The sequence below is a fragment of the Rutilus rutilus genome (assembly GCF_951802725.1).
Source record: "Rutilus rutilus genome assembly, chromosome: 15".
Lineage (NCBI taxonomy): Eukaryota > Metazoa > Chordata > Actinopteri > Cypriniformes > Leuciscidae > Rutilus > Rutilus rutilus.
In genome coordinates this window covers 5,109,928-5,132,451 of record NC_140220.1, presented here as the reverse complement: position 1 = coordinate 5,132,451, position 22,524 = coordinate 5,109,928, and the positions used below count along the sequence as shown (strand labels likewise).

Here is a 22,524-nt window from a genome sequence, read left to right as displayed (position 1 = left end):
GCGCTAGGCTCTGTAAAGGAGAACGGTTTGGAATGACATGAGGGTGAGTAAATAATGACAGAATTGTCATTTTTGGGCGAACTGTCCCTTTAAATCAACACGGCGAGTGCACAGACGCCGTACAGGGCTGACGCCGGAGTCTCATGCAGTATTTGATCAGCTGCTCGTTTTTCAGTCATGACTCACAGACATTCAGATCAGCTCACTGAATTACTGCCCTCCGGAAGACAAGGCGATGAACATGCTGTTTATTCACAGAACACACGTCGTGTTAATGCTGAGTGCCATAGTTGTGCATATGTGCACGTGTACTCACTCCTGGTGTTTTGCGTTTTCGAGCGGGTCGTCCGACTCTTCGTGTTGGTGTGTCCGTCACTCTGTCTTCATGTGTGACCTCACACACTTCATGTTCTGCCTCTGGACTCTAAAACACACAAACACGTCAGCGCTACAATAAACACACACTCTCTCTCTCTCTTTCACACACACTCTTTCTTTCCTCTTTCGTCAGTAACACTGGCTCAAAAATGCCTTTATACTTTGAGAACGTATTCTCTATAAAATATATTTTCACACAAATATTGAGTATCAGCAACAATGATGATTGCTTTAGCAAACACCTGTTAACAATGACAAGAAGTCAATACAATTAAATGCATGTCATTATTATTTTAATATAATTAAAAATAAGTTGCTATTTCCTAATAGCATTTTATACAGTTGAATAAAATATTATGAAAAATAATGAATTAATATTTTATGAAACAAAATAATATTATTTTATGAATAAAATATAATACAATTAATTCAAATGTAATAAAATGAAATAAAAGAAAAAGCAATATTAAGGACTTTGATTCATATTGTAAAAAATACTTTTAAGGACTTAATATAAATATTTTCAGATTCACGCACACGCACACACGCACACAGATGATCCGTCTGGACTCTCTCAGTGGGGATCCAGTCAGATGAGAGAGAGAGAGAGAGAGAGAGAGAGAGGCAGCGGTTACTAAGGTGAAAACTGCTTAGCAACTGTCTCCAGGAGGTCATGATGCTGCTCTCCTGAACAAAACCATGAGGTCATTTCCCTGGCAACAATCCCGGCAACCATGTGCCCACTAATGTTATTTATCCACCAGTCCTATCACACACAACCATGAAACCACAACACACACTGTGCAGATATAATTCATGAACTCTCCTGTCTCTCTCATAAATCATTCTGTCGTAACCATTGAAACAACATGAAGTTTGATCAGTCCCCAAAGGTCAAGGGTCACCAGGGGAGTGTTTCTACAAATGAGTGAATGGATGTTAATAGTCATTAAACATTAACCTCAAGTCCATCAGAGATATGAAAACCCCAAACCATCCACCAGTCAACATGACGTGAACTCTCACTGATCTGTGTTGCTTCATATTAGACCAATCAAAAGAGAATAACTGGTTTCATGTCTGAAATTATTTCTTTTGTACTTATAATGTTACAATAGTTTTTTTTATTATAGATAGACAGACAGACAGATAGATAGATAGATAGATAAACGGATGGATGAATGATGGATAGATAAACAGATGGATAGCAATATAAACAGATGGATGATGAATGGATGGAAGGATAAACAGATGGATGAATGATGGATAGATAAACAGATGGATAGCAATATAAACAGATGGATGATGAATGGATGGAAGGATAAACAGATGGATGGATGATGGATAGATAAACAGATGGATGAATGATGGATAGATAAACGGATGGATGAATGATGGATAGATAAACGGATGGATGAATGATGGATAGACAAACGGATGGATGAATGATGGATAGACAAACGGATGGATGAATGATGGATAGACAAACGGATGGATGAATGATGGATAGATAAACGGATGGATGAATGATGGATAGACAAACGGATGGATGAATGATGGATAGACAAACAGATGGATGATGGATAGCAATATAAACAGATGGATGATGAATGGATGGAAGGATAGATAAACAGATGGATGGATGATGGATAGATAAACAGATGGATGAATGATGGATAGATAAACGGATGGATGAATGATGGATAGACAAACGGATGGATGAATGATGGATAGACAAACGGATGGATGAATGATGGATAGATAAACAGATGGATGATGGATAGCAATATAAACAGATGGATGATGAATGGATGGAAGGATAGATAAACAGATGGATGGATGATGGATAGATAAACAGATGGATGAATGATGGATAGATAAACAGATGGATGAATGATGAATAGATAAACAGATGGATGAATGATGGATAGATAAACAGATGGATAGATAAACAGATGGATGAATGATGGATAGATAAACAGATGGATGAATGATGGATGATAGATAAACAGATGGATAGATAGATAAACAGATGGATGAATGATGGATAGATAGATAAACAGATGGATGAATGATGGATAGATAAACAGATGGATGGATGATAGATAAACAGATGGATGAATGATGGATAGATAAACAGATGGATGAATGATGGATAGATAGATAAACAGATGGATGAATGATGGATAGATAAACAGATGGATGAATGATGGATAGATAGATAAACAGATGGATGAATGATGGATAGATAAACAGATGGATGGATGATAGATAAACAGATGGATGAATGATGGATAGATAAACAGATGGATGAATGATGGATAGATAGATAAACAGATGGATGAATGATGGATAGATAAACAGATGGATGAATGATGGATAGATAAACAGATGGATGAATGATGGATGATAGATAAACAGATGGATAGATAGATAAACAGATGGATGAATGATGGATAGATAGATAAACAGATGGATGAATGATGGATAGATAGATAAACAGATGGATGAATGATGGATATATAAACAGATGGATGGATGATAGATAAACAGATGGATGAATGATGGATAGATAAACAGATGGATGGATGATAGATAAACAGATGGATAGATAGATAAACAGATGAATGATGGATAGATAAACAGATGGATGATAGATAAACACTCATATCATGAGATGATCTTATAAGTGATGTGATGTACTTCATCTCATGAGATATCACTGAAATAAATCATAATTGCCCATTGCATGATTTATTGCAGTCCTTCAGTCCATTATAATCGGATATAAAACAAAACGTGGTATTAATTGTACTAACAGAATAATAAGTTATAAGTGTTGCTTGTATTATTAGAGTACTACGGTATGAAGCACATGACTCCGTTTTTAACAGTATAGTAGAATATTACATCAGAACATCAGAGCACAGGAGACATTTTGTGTCTGGTTTTGTCATCTCCAGATTATTTCGGTCATCAGCGGGTTATTTTGGGCCACTGCTGTTGCCAAGCAACGAGACTGGGCCAAGAACAGGAGGAAGTTCCCCGGTGGAACGAGTCTGTTGGGTCCTGCACCTCTCTCTCTCTCTCTCTTCCTTCCACATTTTCCACTCTCCATCTCTCGCTTGAGTATTACAGACTGACACACATATAAGCTGAAATGACTGAAGAAAATACACCTGCACACTATCCTACTATCCTAGAAAGGTTCCAAAAGAGGGTTTTCAAAGCGATGCCATTGAAGAACCATTCTGGGTTCCTCAAAGAACCTTACAGGGGACAGTTCTTAAAAGAACCATTTCTTTCCTAAGTGTAAAGAACCTTTTTCCACTATAAAGAACCTTTTGTGCAATGGAAAAGTTCCATGGACGTTAAAGGTTCTTCGTGGAACTACAGATGCCAATTAAGAACCTTTATTTTTAAGAGTGTACAGATGGCTAAATGAATCAATTAAAAACTATATATAATATACATTAGGGCTGCACAATATATCGAAATGATCAAATATCGCAAATGTATATATCGCACAACAGCTTGCAATAACTGTGGTCATGAACAAAAGACAAGGAGAAAATCACTCACTGCTCTTGGCTGAATAACTTTTGTAATTTTAATAAGAATTTGTATATATATTTAATACATACAGTGAAAACTAAGCAGAGTTTTATTTTTTACATTTGATTATTCAGTTTCTGCTGTTAAATAAACCTAATGTAGGATATCCTGAAACCCTGAACCCCGTGGTTTACACTGATGTTAAAATAACACTTCTTCTGTTTCAGTAAAACACTGATGTTCACTTTCAGAAGCTGTAGGGATGTTTTATTGTCACAAAAAGAAACACGTATGTAGGTTATATCAGGTTTATTTTACACACTTTAAGCATTATCGTATCGCATTATATAATGAGTTATCGCATATCGCATTTTTCTCCAATATCGTGCAGCCCTATTATACATTTATATTAAAAACTAAGCATCATCATTAAAATAATTCCACAATGTTCAATGACCAATATATAAAAAGGTCAGGGCATTTCCTATTCAAATCCTCATTTAAACAGTTTGCGATTATTACCATTCACAATAACACCAAGAAAATGTATAACAACCAATAGGAATTCATACTGAGGCTAACACTTTAGTTTAGGGTCCAATTCTCACTATTAACTAGTTGCTGATTAGCATGCATATTACTAGGATATCGGCTGTTTATTAGTACTTCTAAAGCACATATTAATACATTACTCTGCATAACCATTACTCTACATCCCTTAACCCTACCCAATACCTAAACTTAACCACTACCTTACTAACTATTAATAAGCAGTAATAAGGAGTTTATTGAGGCAAAGGTCGTAAATAATAGTGAAAATTGAACCCTAAACTAAAGTGTGACCAAAATAAAGCATATTGAGGACATACACTGAATTGTTTGTGAGCTCCTATATGCAAGCACAAGCTTTTAAACAGGTTGATTCTCTCTGCCAAAGCAAACACTATCTGATCGCTGCCATAAATACTATATCAGCCAATAAATACCTTCAGTCGGGTTCACAGAGGACATCCGAATGAGCAAAGCAATAAAATACACCACAATCAACACACACACACACACACACCCATGATCTCAAACACAACTTTTGCTCTGTTCGAGATTGATTACTAAAGCTCTAGTAACTGATTCACCTGTTCAACAGACCAAAGTTGGTGCAAAGTTAATGAAACCCAATGAAAACAGGACAGAACACCAGTTCACCCCCCAACACAATCACACTGGGAATAAAAAGCGTTGTTCAGTACACATAAGGTGTTAAAAGTTCAAAAGATCATCAGTCTGTTCTGTCACAAACTCACTTTTGTCTAAATTTAGGTGTAAACTGACTCTCTTCCCCACAAAAAAAACCCTGTAATACAATTTCACCTTCAATGTGACATGAAAATCTAGCACACGCCTCACCTCACATGACTCCAAGCCACATAAATCAGTTAGGCAAGGCTTTCTGATCACTGTAAGGCCAGCATACATAAACTACTGTGACTCTTGTGCTGGTCCAACCACTAAAAAACAGATTTATAACAACTGAACGGCCATTAAACTGTAAGAGGAGTGGAGCAGGAAAATGAAGAGTTACTAGAGCGTTCCTACACACCCACAGTCGTAACCTCAATGACACTGCAGTGGTTCTCTCCAGATTCCTGAGGTCAGTGGGACTGTTAAATCTCTGATGGGTCCCAGGTTAATGTTCATCAGTGATTTTAATGAGTTTCCCTAATCATTTATGTGGTTATTTCGCCTACTGATTACAAAGATGGGCCGTTTCAGGTATCGACTAGCTCAGGGGTGAGATTTTATCAGTTTAGATCTGTTAGTTCTGTGGCTCTGCAACAAAAAAAAGCTATAATAACTTCCAAGTTAAAAGTAATAACATTACATTATTCCAACTAGAATTACATACTTTCCTTACACCTTAAGGTACAGCTGTAATAATATATGAGTAACATATATTTTGTCAATATATCTCATCAGCTTTACTGTTTTTGTCGCTTTTAGGCTAAAAACAATCATGCAAGCACAGATGTAATGGATATAAATTGTGCAAAGCCTGATAAAAGTGTGATCTGAAAAATAACTATAAAATAAATAAATTCATAAATCATAATCTCGCCGAAAGCAGTGGGTCATCCGAGTACTTTTCGGATACTGTTTAATGAATAGCCTACTCCGAATTCGGACATATACTCAATAGCTCACATACTGTTTTTCACCTACTATATAGTATGGAAGTAGGCGAGATTGTGTAGCTATTAGCGTCTTTTAAAGTAATTGTGATGCACTGGAAAAAGTTACTCATCTAATTTACTTATAGGGTTTGTTAGTTCACCCAAAAATGAAAATTCTGTCATCTTTTACTCATCCTCTAGTCGTTCCAAAACTGTACGATTTTCGTTCATATTTTTTATGAAATCTGAGAACTTTCTGTCCCTCCATTGACAGCTACGCAACTACCACTTTGTAGCTTCAAAAAGTTCATAAAGAGATCGTAAAACTAATCCATATGAATTGAGCGATTTAGTCAAAATTTATTGAAGAGACACGATCACTTTATATGATGAAGAAAAACATTGAATTCAGGCTTTTGTTCACATATAAACATTCATCAACTTACACAACACTAAATGGAAGCTCAATCATGTTCGCCTGACGTGCGAGAACCAATGAGGTTCATTCTCACGTTACGCAGCACGTTTGAGCTTCCGCAAGAGGTTTGTTCTTGCGTGTCAAGCCAGTTCGGTCGAGCTTCTGTTTATGCTCGCTGATCAATGTTTAAAAGTGAATAAAAGCCTAAAGTAAAAAGATCTTCATTTGTGTTACGAAGATGAACGAAAGTCTTACGGGTTTGGAACGACATGAGGGCGAGTAAATGATGAACTATCCCATTAACTACTTTCAAGCATCATTATCACCGCGTCAACTCGTATGGAAGCTTGTTTCTGCCACAGAATAAAACATTTTAAAAGATAATTGCGACTTTTTCTCTCACAATTGCGAGTTTACATCTAATTAAAATTCGCATTTGCGAGATATACACTCACAATTGCGAGTTATAAAGTCAGAACTGCGAGAAATAAAGTAAAAATAGCAAGATATAAACTCGCAATTTTTACTTTTTTTCTCAGAATTCTGAGATATAAACTCGCAATTCTGAGAAAAAAAGTCAAATTTGCGAGTTTATATCTTGCAATTTTTACTTTATTTCTCGCAATTCTGACTTTATAACTCGCAATTGCGAGTTTATATCTCGCAATTCTGACTAGCCTATATTTCTCACAATTCTGAGAAAAAAGTAAATAGAAAAAAAGAATTGCGAGATAAACTTGCAATTGCGAGTTATAAAGTCAGAATTGCGAGAAATAAAGTCGCAATTCTGACTTTTTTCTCGCAGTTGAAAATTGATATCTTGCAATTCTGACTTTTCTGAGAATTGTGAGCTATAAACTTGCAATTGCAAGTTATAAAGTCCCATTCTAAGGAAAAACAGAAATACTTTTTTTCTCAGAATTGCAAGTTTATATCTCACAATTCTGAATTAGATGTAAACTCGCAATTGCGAGAAAAAAAGTCTGAATTGTGAGATATAAACTCGTCTTTTTTATTTTGTGGCGGAAAAAAGCTTCCATAATTAAGTGAGTGACGTACGCAAAACAAAACACTAAAAGTTTTTTTACAGTCTATGGTTATAACCGACAAACGCTTTGATTGACGCAGATTAAAGGGAACGTCCTCATTATGTTCCTATTGATATGAAACTAATTCTCAGCTCTCAAATTCTGTCAATTTTATTACGAAATTCAAACAATAAATACCGTTTTGGCGCTTTTAAATGTGACAAATCGCTGTAGCGCCTCAGTTAAAGCGGCACGTGAACCGATCATCTCTCTTTACTACTAGTTAATAGTAAATAAACACGAATAAACAATAATAGGTATGTTGAAAGATACAGTACAACTTATCGAAATGTAAATGCCTCGTACATAATATTGATCAATCAGTGTTTTTTAACCGCGGAAAGAGGTCAATAAAACAGCTGGAGAACAATGTCACATAACGTTACATTTACCTCAGGAAAGCCATTTAATGACCATAGCACGTTAGTTGGCTAGAAATTTTTTTATTTTATAATATATTTAGTATTAGTAGCCTATAAATGAGTATTTTGCTAAATATGTGCACTATATTAAATATTTATTATATTTTTTACTTATATCATTAAAATATTATAATGTCGCATTATATTTCATTTGAGTTTAAACCTTTAATAATACCAGCTGACAGGGCTCTCTGTAGCCTGTTTACAGCATTAAGTGAGAATTTCTTTCTTGAGAAAAATTAACATGTATCTACTGTACTATCCAAATGAATCAATATTGAATCAAAATCGGAATCAAACCACATGAATTTAATTGAATTTAAATTGTAAAATTTGTATCAAGCGATAATAAAAGCAGTAGCCTACCAGTCACTGCACCATGTAAACATGGTAACATGTTGTCACTACACTTAATACAATTATATTTAGTTAGGCTGCCAAATGTTTTGACATCACAAGCCTACACTTATTGCATTTAAAGGGTTTTTTTTTTCTTTTTTTTTACATCCCCCCAATCCATAGTTCTCACTCCAAGGTAAACTCAAAAGTTGGCAGCCCTGTTATAAACTCATAAAAGATATAGCCTAAGTAGCTAACTTTTACAAAGAAATGAGAACGCATTTTTGTGTTATCCGTTATGAATAGAGACAACTGTTTTATCTGGCCTATAGTTCGTTCCCTTAAAACCATTTTCAAGCGTCGTTTAGTTTATAGCCTATACTGAAAAAGCATTATGATGTCTTTGTCACCGTATGACACGACAAAAGTAAAACGATCCGTCATAATTAACGAAGTCGGATTAACGAACCTGAGTAGTACAGGCGCGCGCTTCGGTGTTTATAACTGGATCGAACTATTGCTGTCTTTTAAACCGCATAGACTTGTGTTTTACTCGCAGTCTGGTTTTTCTTCTCGCTTTTTATGCCCTTGTCTGGCGGCTTCCGCACGGTTCCCCCGCACACACACACACACACACACACACACACTCAAAAACAGATCAAACTAGTGACGAAATAAGTATCCTTTCTCTCTTACCGTTTTATTCGTCGCTGCGTCACAGTCCAGATCGAGAGGCATGATGAAACAAAAACACACTACAGGCCTGATCGATGCATTTGAAATCAACGCAAATGAAATAAAAGACATTAAAATGCTGAGAGACTTTTGTGGCGATGAAACTGATCCACCTTCAGACCATCAAATCCTTCTTCTCCCTGCAGAACCAAACACAACAAAGACCGTGTTAATTTCTGGAGTAAACATTTATATTTATACATAAATAGTGTATGATTGTGTGAAATATTTTTCTGGTTAGGTCTATAAAAGCGACACATCTTATAACAGCACAAGTGGAGAAGCGTGTGTATAACGTTTCCCATGTTTTCACATCACAACAGTCAGTAAAAAAGACATAATTTGTGTCCACAGAAGACAAACAGCAGCCAGTTTGAGGTTTAATGTGGAGAGTCAGTAACATGGCGGTGCTTGAATCTCTGCCAGTCGGACGCGTCGCGTCAAAACGCGCGTGACGCTCTGGGGGAAAACGTCGGCGGCTCTCTCATTTATTTATAACATCTCATTAACTTTAACATAATCTCATTCAAAAACCTCCGATATATCAGGAGAGCAGTGAGATGAAGAGCTTTTACTGATGAAGAGCGAAATGACTTTCCTGAAATTCTGATTTGTTGAGAAATTTGGATGAAACTCTCGAACACAAAACTGCCATAACAACATGTAAATGTAAAATGGGATTTTTAAATTAAGCAGGATTCGCTCTTCATCAGTACACACTCTTTTATTTGACTGCTTGAACTTTTCTTATGTTGTGTCGAAGCCTTTCACAACAAGTGTTTTCAACACTCATATTCAGACTGTCTGTCAACACTAGATTGAGGAAATCTTTAAAATAAATATTATTAAGAACTAACATTAGGCTACTACATTATATAGTAATGCTTTACAAATCATTAGTTGACAGAATTTAGTCGGTTTATATAAATATCACGAAATGTAAATACATCACTGTAAAAAAAAACGCTGGGATGTTTCAACTCATGTTTGGGTCAAATATGGACAAAGCTTGGTTTCAATTTTTTTTATTACATTTTTGTAGGCCTACTCAATATGGTTTTGTCCATATTTAGAGTGATGTAACACACGTAAATGTTTTAAGTTTGTTTCTTTTTGTAGCCTTATCATCTTTTTAGATAACTAGGCCTACATTGTGACCTTTGATTAATTAATGACATACAACTTAAGTATTTTTAAACACACAATGAACCATTGGGAAAAGGAAATTCAGCCTCAACATAGATCTATCTGACACACAATAGGGTTGTAGGTTCTTCGGATCAGCATGTTGGTTTCAGGGGTTATAAAGCACCAGTATACTCCATTTTAATGCATTTGTTTGGCTATTAAGGAACTTTAAGAGGTTCCCCTTTACTGTAAAATATTTTTAGAAGATGCATGACTGTGTGATCACAACTGAGACCTGATTGATTCACAGACAGTGTAACTCATGACACCTGACACAGGTGTGGACAGGCCTTCATGAATAACCACAAAAAAAAAAAAAAAAAACTCAAGAACGCACATTTTATTGCTGTCAATTAATGATACATAGAGACATGATGAGCTTTAATATCCTAATAGGTCAGATAGACTAGAGCTTTCAATCCATCTTTATATAGGCTTTAGGAATTTTAAAATAGCCTATACAACAACGTCAAAAACCATTGAGTAACACAATATTACTACATATAGGCTAATATTTGCACAAATATAATAATCCTGAAAGAGGCCTCACATAATTAACATCTCAAGATTAACCAGAACAGCTCTGTCTTCCTTTTTAAACTTCACATTTCACATAAAAGGAACAGTCTGAGTTGTGCTAAAGTCAAAGTTATTGATTAATAATGCATTAAACGCTGATGATCATGTATAACGCCGGTTGACAGACTTCTGCTCGCGTCATTCACACATTCATTTCCCTAAAGCGAAATGAACTGAATTTACATGTCAAATGAACTTAAGCGTGCGGATTTAAGAAAAGCTATTTTTAAGCGAAAGCTGCTGGATTTTAAAACGCACATCTGCGCAGATCTGAATTCATCATCTTCACCACCTTCTTCATCGTCATCATCATCATCCTCATCCTCATATGTCGGACAGAAGCTCGGTGTGTGTGAGTGTATGTGTGTGATTTACCCGTTTCGCCATGCATGCCCCGGGCCTGAACCCCCCGGTGGTCGCGAACTGCCCGTCTTCCCTCCGCGTCTCTCCCCGTCCTGACCCTCCCCGGCACCGGCCTTCTCCTCTCCGGTCTCCGGCGTCTCGGGCTCTCAGACGCCGCAGAGGGCCGTCAGCGGAAAGGAGTTCGCTGGGTCCTAGAGACCGTTTTGTTGGGTCGCAGTGACGTCACAGTCCTCACTCACACACTAAAGAGATCGATAAAATGCGAGATTTAAAGCATTATAAATTTGTTTAATCGTCTGACATAGCTTGGTTACACATGTCTGTGATATGTTCTTGTTTTTCTTACACTTTGGTTACTACGGCCTGGTTTCCCAGTAGGTAATTTGGCTCATCATAAGGCTGTGAGGGGAACACCGCATAGGGTCAGTCAAGGTCCCTTATGCTGGTGATTACAGGGAATATCCCATTCCCATTCCCATTCCCAATATTATATTCCCCCAATACCGGAGGCTGAAGTTTCAGGACCGCAGCTCATACAATGAAACAAATTAGGTTAAATATTTCAAGAGGGTCACCAACGGGTATGCTTAGGGTTACGGGTTTGGTTAAGACCATGTATCACTTACATGTACAATTAAACAACTAAATAATTCCCAACAAATAATAATATAAATACAGAATTGTAAGTGCTATAAAATAGTAAGTGCTATACAATGCTATAAACTACCAATAAATTAATTTCTAACAAATAATAAAATAAATACAGAATTGTAAGTGCTATGACATAGTAATAAAATGGTATAAACTGCCAAATACATTAAAAAATGCAGTCCTGAAACTTAAATATATATATCTTTGTAAAAATAAGTAAAGTAAGGGATACTTGATCCCAATTGCATTAAAAATTGTATAGACAATCAAACATCAAATTTTAATGTTAAATTGTATGTTTTTAATGTAACCTTCTCTCTCGGTCAGTTCAAGAATAATTTATGCAATTGTACATTGTTTATTTGAAAGAATCAAAAGTGCAGTTTCATGTCTATCCTTTTATTGTTCAACTGGTCGAGGTTGAGATGGGATTTAGAATACAATTAGTAATGAGTAAGCCAATACTTTTAGAGAGAATAATTAGTACAGTACTCTAATTACACAGTTGAAGATGTACTAATTAGTAGCTTATAATGAATTACTTTTTAGAGTAACTTATCCAACACTATGTATATGTGTATGTGTATGTATATATATATATATATATATATATATATATATATATGTGTGTGTGTGTATGTGTATGTGTGTGTGTATGTGTGTGTGTATGTATGTGTATATGTATGTATGTATGTATGTATGTGTACGTGTGTACACGTATATATACACACACACGTATATACACACGTATATACATATATACACACGTATACATATATACACATATATACATACATATACATACATATATATATATATATATACACACGCAAAGTTTTTGTTTTAAGGGACACGACATAATGTAACTGTAATACAGCATAAGAGACAGCCAGAGACTGTGAGACTGCTGAGCGATCGTGTCCTTGAGTGAATCCATGCACCGTCTAACTCTGTTACACACACAGATTTCCCCCAGAGAACGTCTGTTCAAGCTCCTCTCATTAAAATTCACCCCACGTCACGCCTGCTCACGCTGGCAGTGCACAGAGACCGTCCGACTGCCTGTCTCTCTCTCTCTCTCTCTCTGTCTGTCACACAGGTACTCAGAGAGAGGAGCTCACAGCTCTCATCTCGAACCACACTCACAGGACTAAACGTGCAGAAAAACTCATACAAACAGTGAAGCAAGTGGATCCTGGCATTCTGTGCAACCAATACTATACACACTATAATACACACAGTCCCATCACCAGCAAAGTACATGTTTTCGTGCACTGAAGTGTAAATGTGGCCGCAACCACTGAGAGCATCATATTACCCAGAAAGCTTTGGGCCTGTATGGGACCTGAAGGAAAACCAAACATACAGAATTAAAGAAACAAATAGAAAGTTAAAGAGAGAAAAACTTCAGATAGAAAGAAACAACACTCCAGTCAAAAAGTTTATTTTTATAATATTTATTCTGAAAACAACAAATCATCAGTTGAAATCACATGTGTGTGAATCACGGCTTCATTCCAGAGTTATTTCTGTAAAATTAGCTTTTTTTGAAATATATATGAAAGAGTTGTTCGGTGGAAATAGCGAAACACTACGGCTACCGGCACCGTAATGATAATCTCGGCCAAAACAGAAGAGCTCTTGACCCGAAGGGCACAGGAAGTGATGTCATGAAGCCACGTGTACTGCAGGTACAATCACATGACGAAGAGCACCATCAACAAACGAGTCCATGAATGAATTTGGCGCGAAAAACAACAGCAATTTTTATACGAGTAAATAAGATTGAAAACTTCAAAAACACTAAAATCGACAAGTCATTTTTGGCAGGTATTCAAGAATAAAATGAAATGAAGGCATCAATATGATTCACATTGCAGCTTTGCACAAACACACGCAACTATTAGAGGCAAACATACCACACAAATACACACACACTCCCAGAAAAACACACAGCAGGTCAGATGTGTGTGTGCATATGTTTGTAGTTAAAGAAATGTTTGTTCACAGGAAATATTGACTAAAAACAGTGCCTCTAGAAAAAAAAACGATAAAAATAATGGGTAAAACTCTCCAGTAAAAGGAGCACAGTAAGTAATCCGCCTCTTTATCAAAGTACCTGTTTAAAAATCTATAAAACTAAATCATTCTGATCTTAAATATACATAAACGCGGAAGCGGAAATCGGAAATCGATCATTTGAAATTACCAAAATATTTCCTCAAATGTACATTGAAAGGCTTCTGAAATGCTGTTTGTCTGGTGAAAATAAATTAAAAAAAAGTGAATCAAAAATAAATTACAGTACAGCTCGACCCTTTAATTTAGTTCCTTTAGAAGGTCGTTTTTACGGCATTCGCAGCAACTGCGTCCTCGAAATCAACATGGCCACACCCACATCTCACAAACCACGCCCACATACCTCAGCCAGCCAATCATCAACTCATCATGCTTGTCCTTCAATCGTGAATCACATTCTATTGCGTTCCGTTCCATTCCGTTTCCACCTCAGTCCACTCCGTCCCGTTCTCGATAGTCTTTGGGTGCATCAGTTTTTCAAAAGCTTTCAAACTCACAAACTAACAAAATTCAAATGAGAATAACTAGTCAAACTAGCAGGCCTGCAACACAAACCCCTTAAATCTGCATCACAAAAAAAGAAGAGTAAAAAACATTGAAAAACAACAAAACATGTTCCTTCTTAAGCAATCCACAGGAAGCCACGTCCCAGCCAAATCCCTGAACTCTCTCTGATTGGCTGAGCATGGGTTCAGAGGTCATTGTCTTTGTGGTGATGTCAGCAGAAAGCGTTTGCATGGTGACGCCACACCTGAAAAAAAAAAAAGATCAAATCAAATATTCAAGGTGAACAAAGCAGCACACCTATAGATGTCCTGTACCGTGTGATACTCACGTGACACTGCTTGCTTCATATTTGGCTTAACCTGGAAGAAAACCCACAAACAAAGACTTATAAAACTGTAAAGTCTTTAAATGGAACAGTTTATTAAACCTTTAGACAAAATAAATAAAATATTTTAAAAAATGATTATTTTCCATATTTGGTACATCGGTATACAGTATATTTCATTTTTACTTGCATAAAATGAAAAAATTAAAATAAAAATGATGTATGGATAATCAAGTAAACACAAGTTGCTTCAGTCCAGTAAGTGTTCATCATCAAATATTAATAACAATATAAAAGCTATCTTTACGCTTACTTTATACAAGTCTTTTGGCTGTGAAATCTTTACTGATTTTGATGACAGATGGCATGCAGAAGATTTTACAGCGGTTTTGATCATGTTGATCATTTGGAGGCCTTAGAAATGTGCATATCAAATATGATGCAGTAGTAGGCTTTATAGGGTTAATAAAGAAATATCTAGTGCGAGTCTTTTGCTAAGATATGAAGTGTAATATTCAGATGCACTGGTTACTTCACGGAGAAGCTGTCTGGAGGTCTCTAGTGATCCATTAATTCTCTTATCTGGAATTAGTAAAGCGGCTTCAGCTCAGAACAGTAACTAATTGAGAAGATAATCTATCAGCCTGTTCCCTCAACCCCTGTTTAACCTACATAGTGTTTTTAATTAAACAGACCCACTACACGTTTTACAAAGTGTAGAACAACTGTGCATATGAAACAGCTGGCTTTTGTGTCCCTCATTATTGTATGAATAAATAATGTCTTTAAAAATAAATAGCCATCAACAAAACACAACATTTTGGGGATTTTATCTTAATCTTTACTTTTCTCTTTATGCATTTATGTTTCCAACTGTACTTGGTGCAAATTATATGCATAACCACTACCGTTCAATAGTTTGGGGTGTGCAAGATTAGTTTTTTTGTTTGTTTTTTAAATAAATTAATACTTTTATTTAGAAATTTAATAAAAAAGTGACAGTAAAGACACAAAAGTGACACATTTATAATGTTACAAAAGATTTCGATTTCAAATAAATGTTCGATTTTCTATTTATCAAAGAATCCTGACATTTTTTTATTACGGTTTCAACAAAAATATTAAGCAGCACCACTGTTTTCAACATTGATTTAAAAAAAATAATAATCAGCATATTAGAGTGATTTCTGAAGGATCATGTGACACATTTCTTAAATAGTCAACATTGCAGCTATGTTTTGGCATAGTAAACAATTGATTATTGATTATATCAAGGTTAAATTCTCTTTCTAATATCCACCTTGATGTTACAGCTAAATAACTTTTGAGAGCATTATATCCCAGCATATATTATTATTTATAAACTTAGCTTGGGACGTTCCAGTTCAAGTTAACTATTTTGTGGTCTAGAGACAAGATATTGTAAATGGGTGTGTGTATGTATGAAGAGTTCAGATGCAAAAGCCTCTAAATGCCATCTGAAATTTTCTTATAGAATGATTTTTATGAAGCTTGTGTATTTAAGTTCAGTAATTTCACTTAAATGGCAATGAAGATTACCTATTAATTGTCATTTAAGTGAAATTACTGAACTTAAATACACAAGCTTCATAAAAATGATCATTCTAGAAGAAAATTTATTTCAGATGGCATTTAGAGGCTTTTGCATCTGAACTCTTCGTATATATATGATCAAAAAACATTGGGACATTTTACCAGAGGCATGTTTTAAGTGCACTACAACAATTTTGACCAAACCTTTGCTTAAAGCCTAATTTAACGATTGGTGTCTGAAACTGGCAAAGAAAGGCCATCAGAAGCAGACCAATAAAACAAGAGCGGTGAAGCTGGATGGAGAGATGAATGACTACTATGAAGAAAGAGAAAGAACGAGCACTATAATGAAGGTGTTTCCCAGTACGGGTTCTGCTCATAAAGATTCAGTGTATAGGACCCCTCTGACCCTACAGGAAATTAGTGTAAAAAAAAACATCCAGCACCCCCCCCACACACTCGTAAACAGCCTCCTCATTAATACTAACGAGTAGTTAAGCACTAACGAGCCCCCTCAGACAGCACAGACACACGCCAGACACACACAAACCCCGTCCTGTAAAACATTATGAGCTTTTGTTGTGTGCAAGGAGGATAAATCTCATGAAATCATTGCTGTTCATGTAGCAAGAGCAACTGAAAGGAACCACGGATGTCAGGATTCAGTAGCACAGATGCATTCTGGGTAATGCAGTTCTGACGTGAAGGGAAATACCTCTGTCTTTGCCATTCTGCAGTCTCTCCTCCTCCTCTCCTCCATCCTCTACTAAAGACAACAGAAGATAATAAATATATACACAGTAAATATATTACACACATCTGTTTGTTTGTCTGGATAGATAGATTTATAAATAATGAATATAATGAAAACTTTAAAAAGAAATCTCCCCTTGGCAACATACTGAAATAAAATAAGCTTAAATTAAAGTGCTAAAATAGGTGGTTTGCAGTCACGTGATTGTGATGACGCGCGAAATTCAGATGGAGGGCAGGAAGTGAAGAGCGGAATGGACAAGATGGAGGAAAGTCCGAACTGTACTACTTTAGACGCTATTACAAGCGAAAAATATAACAAAAAATGTAAACATATGTTGGACGTGATCCTTACGTTATGAAGAGGAGCGATTTTTCAATTGAATTGAAAGATTTGCCTGTAACGTTACATTTGTCTTCAGTTACAGGGGTAACTTACAAACTCAAAGAAAAGAAGAAACAATTACTTTAACTTTACAAAGTTCAGAAACTGGTACGTTACACAAACATCCACATAAATTGTATTAATTCACCTTTGACTAAGTGATCACTGCACACACGGGCGTTTTATGATTCGGCTCCTCCCGACCACAGACGTAGGTTTGCAAGTCATTTTTTTCTGGCGTTTTTCGGTCAATTTCTTGCATTTTTCCCCCTTATGAACAACAACTTTTGGTACACGATAAAACTCCTCGTGGTTTAATCGATTTGAGCAACCATAAACGACGCAAAACATCGGCATTTTGAGTTTGTTATAGTGCTTCCTAAATGTAACAAATCACTTCCTGCCCTCCATCTGCATTTCGCGCCATGGCAACGCAGTGACGTGACGTCATATGCAAACAAGCTATTACTAAAATTGAAAAAAATAAGTTAACGCTAGATATAGAAATATAAATATAAAAAAAAAACAATTAAACTAATTAATTAAATACAATTCTTTTAAAATAATGTAATAAAAAAAATTATGACAAAAGCACCTAAATATTACTAAAACAAAAATGAAATTAATTCATTTTAAAATTAATAAAAAAGAAAAGAAATCTACTTATTCAAACATTCCTATTATACTACCATGTCCAAAAGAAACAAGCTTTCTTTCAATTACTTTCCAGTGGTTTTTGCTAGATAATTATTAACATAATTAAACTGAAAAGGACTGTGTATCTATTACCAGGTAACATGACATTTTCACACTATTTCTTTGTCATAGCCGTGAGATTCAGATTCAGATTCAGATTGTTTTATTTAGTGCCATGTCAGCATTCAAAGCTATTTTCTTGGCAAAAAATCAATTACAAAAATACAAATATCATATAAATACAATTAAAAAACAAACAAACCATAGCTGTGAGAACACAAACTACCCATAATACAACACAACTAGTGGTTAAACAGATCGTAGGACCAGTCCCAATGGTTGAGGTCTCTAGTGACTCTAATGATTCATGGATTAATTGCAAAGTTTAACCATCATAGACTTAAAGACTTAAAGCACATGCTTTGTCTTGCAAATTTAAACATTCAATTTAAACCATTTCTAGCACAAGAGGAGGCCAAATTTTGTGATCCGCTGAACCACTAAACACGACAGATGAGAATTATCTGCATGCACGCTCTCGTACCCGAGTTGAGCTCTTTGACCAGTGAAGACATGGTGTTTGTGATGGAGTCTGCCGCCACCAGGAGATCGTTTCGTAGGTTTCTGCGAGGTCCTGTAGATTTAAAACACACAAAATGATGATGAGAAAAAAGTTCTGATTTGATGTCAATGCAGAGTTTAGGTTATTACACTATGCAACAGGTAAAGAACCCACATATTTTCAAGTAATTTGCCTGTCCACAACACAACAACAACAGCCAATCAGAACATATTTTGGACTAATGAGATGTCACAGCGGGTGTGTCTACCCAGTTCAGTCCAACAGAAATATGATTCATGTCACTAACAAAAAGTACTGTCGCTCATAAAAAATGGAAAAAAACCCAGATTAGTCTCTGTGTTAATTTAATAGTGGTAAATTAAGAAGTTACCCTGAGCAAATGCTTCCTGAACATCTCCACCCACTCCAGCTAAAGAGTCCTGGGGCCCGTGGGTGGGGGTGTGGCCTGTGGGGGCGGAGCCTGATGAAGGGGAGCGAACAGGCATTGGCATAGAACGAGGAGAGGCGTGGCTTGGGGAGGAACCAGAAGCTTGAGCCTGAGAAAGAGATGAATACTACTTATTGAACATGATACACCTGCTAAATGTTTCTGTTCGTGCTAAAAACTACTGACTATACAAGTAAACGCCTATTCACATCAAAACTAAAGCCAAACTCATGAGGATGACATTTTTGGAAAACACAATTCTTAAAATATGTGCTACACACTCCTGATAACGCATGAGAAGACACATGTTTTGTGAGAACTTACAACAGACAGTGGAAGTTAGACATCGGGAGGAAAAGAAAAAGAGAAATAAGTCTAAATGAAAATAAAAGATAAACAAATGGAAAAGAACTTTCACATGAACTAGCAAGAGACACACAGTATGTCAGAGTACATCACACACACACACACAAGGGCAGTGCAGGTTCAATTCCTCATATTTATGTCTTAATATACTGGATAAAATATTTAAAGATGGAAATCACATTAGTTGTAATTTTCAGTTTTTGTAATATTACAAATGAGTGAGCATCAGTGTTATTTTAGTGTTATTTATATACTATATAGTATTATTTAATATTTTGAATTAGTAATTTTGTAAAAATGATCAAAATGTTGCAATTGAGTGATCAGTTTATACTGTAGGTTTCCTATTTTAGTTTTTATGTTTGTAAAATTCCTTTTAAAACCAACAAGCTAGTTCCTTAAAAATGATATTATCCACGCTTTAACACTGAAACATGCATTTTCTGTAACGCTGCTTTGAAACGATATGTATTGTGAATGTATACAGATCGACTGAATAGGTGGGAAAGCAACAGCACAACATCAGTCAGTCTAGAGCTGTTCAGTGGTGATGTCCATTTGTAGACCAGCCCAGAATTTCCTGAGCAGTTTTATATAGCAATCTTTGATTTATAGGTAAAATAAGGTCTGTGATAAATATTTCACGTTTGGTTTATTCAACACCTGGTCAGACCTCAAAAGAGCAGTATGTGATTAATGTTGTAGAACAAAATGTGTTAATAGACCTTATTTCACTTACAAATCAAAAACTGCTATTCTTAAAGGAACAAAAAGCACAAAAAAAACAAACAAACAAAAAACAGGAATTTCTCAAAAATGCTAATTCTCTTCCAGGTTATCAGACTCCAAACTAAACAGCTCTATTTATCTATAGATTTATTTGTGTCTTGTAGTGTGATTTAAAAAAAAATTTGTGGAAATCACAAAGTAATTTCTCTCTCATGCATAGTAAAACACACACACACTCACAGCTTGTCTCTGCTCCTCATCCTGCGAGAACAGAACAGAGACGGAGGAAAAGAGCAGAGGGAGTGAAAAACAGAAGAGAGAAAAAGATGACGAAAACAACTATCAACTCTAATCTGTAAAGAGAAGAAATTAAAAAGTGGGAAACTAGATCAAGTGTGTGAGAAAAGAAAGCAGCTCAGATGCTGAACGCTAAAGAGAGTGACGCCCTCCGGTGGCGGAAATATTACAGTTCACTCCAAAATCAAATTTTTTCCATGTGTTCTCTTGGCCTGTGTGTGGCGGTACCTTCAGTAGTTTCATGAGTCCTTCGAGCTGCACCATGAGCTCTCTCCTGCTCTCCTGTAGAGATGACATCCTCTGCTCCAGCTCATCCTTCCTCTGCCTAACACACACACAAACACACTTTAGATCAGGGGTCGCCAACCTTCTTGCAATGAAGTGCCATTTTTAGGTTTCCTAGTTAATCACTATGCCATTGTACACTACACTTATAGTTCGGTTCTCTTGGTTCTTTTGGTTTGGACCAAAAGAGAAAATGATACATTTAGTCCTGGTTCTTTTAGGGTGTGTTTACACTCGCCATGTTTGTTTAGATTAAATCGAACTCTGGTGCGATTGCTCTGTTAGTGCGGTTCATTTGAATAAGTGTGAGCGCTGCCATCTGAACACCGGTGCACCAAACAAGCGGACCGAGACGCTGAAAAGATGGGACTCGATCCGCTTCCAAACGAACTCTGGTGCGGTTCGACTGAAATATGAACACAACATGGACTAAAGACATGTAAACGAGCCAAAAACTGGACATAATGTCACAAGATGTGACCCTAAAAAGGACAGAATGCTCAGGCATGCCTGTTTTTACTCGTCATAGTCGTGATGTTGTCCATCACAGATCAGTACAGGCCTCAGAACCGCGTCTCCTCGCAGCAGATCTTGGTTTGAGTGTGTGACGGAGGGATTCCTGTCGCTGTTTTGACTCCTTTACACATTTTAAAAGCTCTACACGAGTTCTCAGCAGGTCAAAATAGCATCAATATGTAGCCACGCACTTACAACAAACGCGCATTTATCCCAGAACACAGCATTGTTTTGGATGTTCAGTAAGTTCTGTCGCAATATATATACACGCCATAAAAGCCGACCAATCAGGTTGTGAACATATCCTTATGCCTTAAGGTTCTGTATCTTTAGGTTCCGTGTTAAAATGCCAATGTGAGTGCCAACCAGGACTCTTTTTATTTTTTGGTCCGGACCAAACAAACCAAGAGAACCAAACTACAAGTGTGAAAACAGCCATAGGCCTAGTTCTCTTAGCGTTCACAGTCACTGAACCAAAACAAAAAATAGTGTTTATGATGTACATTTTGCAACGGAACTTACCGAACATCCAAAACAATGATGTGTGCTGGGTTGATGTGTGCACATCAATGATGTGAACGTGATTTCACCAAGTATAACATGTTCTTGGATCAACACTCCAATCAACCAATCAGATTAGAGGGATAGGTTTAAAGTTATTATCAAGTTTAGACTTAAAAAAAAGGGTTAGGTGCTTCTACACCATTCTTATTCACCTATCTTTTTCTTCTGATTTTATGGATAAGTTATGGGTAGTAGGTTTAGGGACAGGAATCTTGTTCCAGGATCAATAGAGGATGTTGATCCAGGAACATATCATAATATGCAAAATCACTGTGACAGTGCTGGGCTAAATGATGTTATTTGACCAGCTGAGAACTCATGAAGAGCTTATAAAATGTGTAAACGAATCAAAACAGCAGCAGGAATTCCTCTGTTGCACACAAACGAAGATCTGCTGCGAGGAGAGGCGTTTCTGAGGCCTGTACTGAACTATAATGGGCAACATCATGACTATGATGAGAGGAACCAGGGGCCAATTGCATAAACTTGATTAATCTCTGATTCAAATTAGACCGATCTACCTTTTTATGTAACTCAAAACTCTTAAAGAAAAAAAATTAGATTGCTAACTTTT

The 22,524-nt window shown here is 36.2% G+C and overlaps 2 protein-coding genes across 7 annotated transcripts in view; both read right to left on the bottom strand.

The window, feature by feature from the left end:
• dnmt3aa (DNA (cytosine-5-)-methyltransferase 3 alpha a) overlaps positions 1–11,398 on the bottom strand; it is a 46,967-nt gene extending 35,569 nt beyond the window's left edge. For 3 of the 4 annotated variants that reach the window (XM_084432895.1, XM_084432896.1, XM_084432897.1), the window contains exons 1-3: positions 11,246–11,398; positions 9,065–9,243; positions 317–424 (exon numbers count right to left, since the gene is read on the bottom strand). In XM_084432895.1, the coding sequence (XP_084289021.1) occupies positions 317–424; positions 9,065–9,175 (219 nt within the window). In that variant the 5' untranslated portion in view covers positions 9,176–9,243; positions 11,246–11,398. The remainder of the gene's footprint in view (positions 1–316; positions 425–9,064; positions 9,244–11,245) is intronic. The other variant, XM_084432900.1, reaches the window with a different exon arrangement.
• A 1,927-nt stretch (positions 11,399–13,325) lies between these two features.
• The window catches only part of dtnba (dystrobrevin, beta a), a 32,144-nt gene continuing 22,945 nt past the window's right edge, over positions 13,326–22,524 (bottom strand). For 2 of the 3 annotated variants that reach the window (XM_084431848.1, XM_084431850.1), the window contains exons 16-21: positions 20,814–20,910; positions 19,137–19,302; positions 18,728–18,817; positions 17,065–17,115; positions 14,799–14,829; positions 13,326–14,714 (exon numbers count right to left, since the gene is read on the bottom strand). In XM_084431848.1, the coding sequence (XP_084287974.1) occupies positions 14,825–14,829; positions 17,065–17,115; positions 18,728–18,817; positions 19,137–19,302; positions 20,814–20,910 (409 nt within the window). In that variant the 3' untranslated portion in view covers positions 13,326–14,714; positions 14,799–14,824. The remainder of the gene's footprint in view (positions 14,715–14,798; positions 14,830–17,064; positions 17,116–18,727; positions 18,818–19,136; positions 19,303–20,813; positions 20,911–22,524) is intronic. The other variant, XM_084431849.1, reaches the window with a different exon arrangement.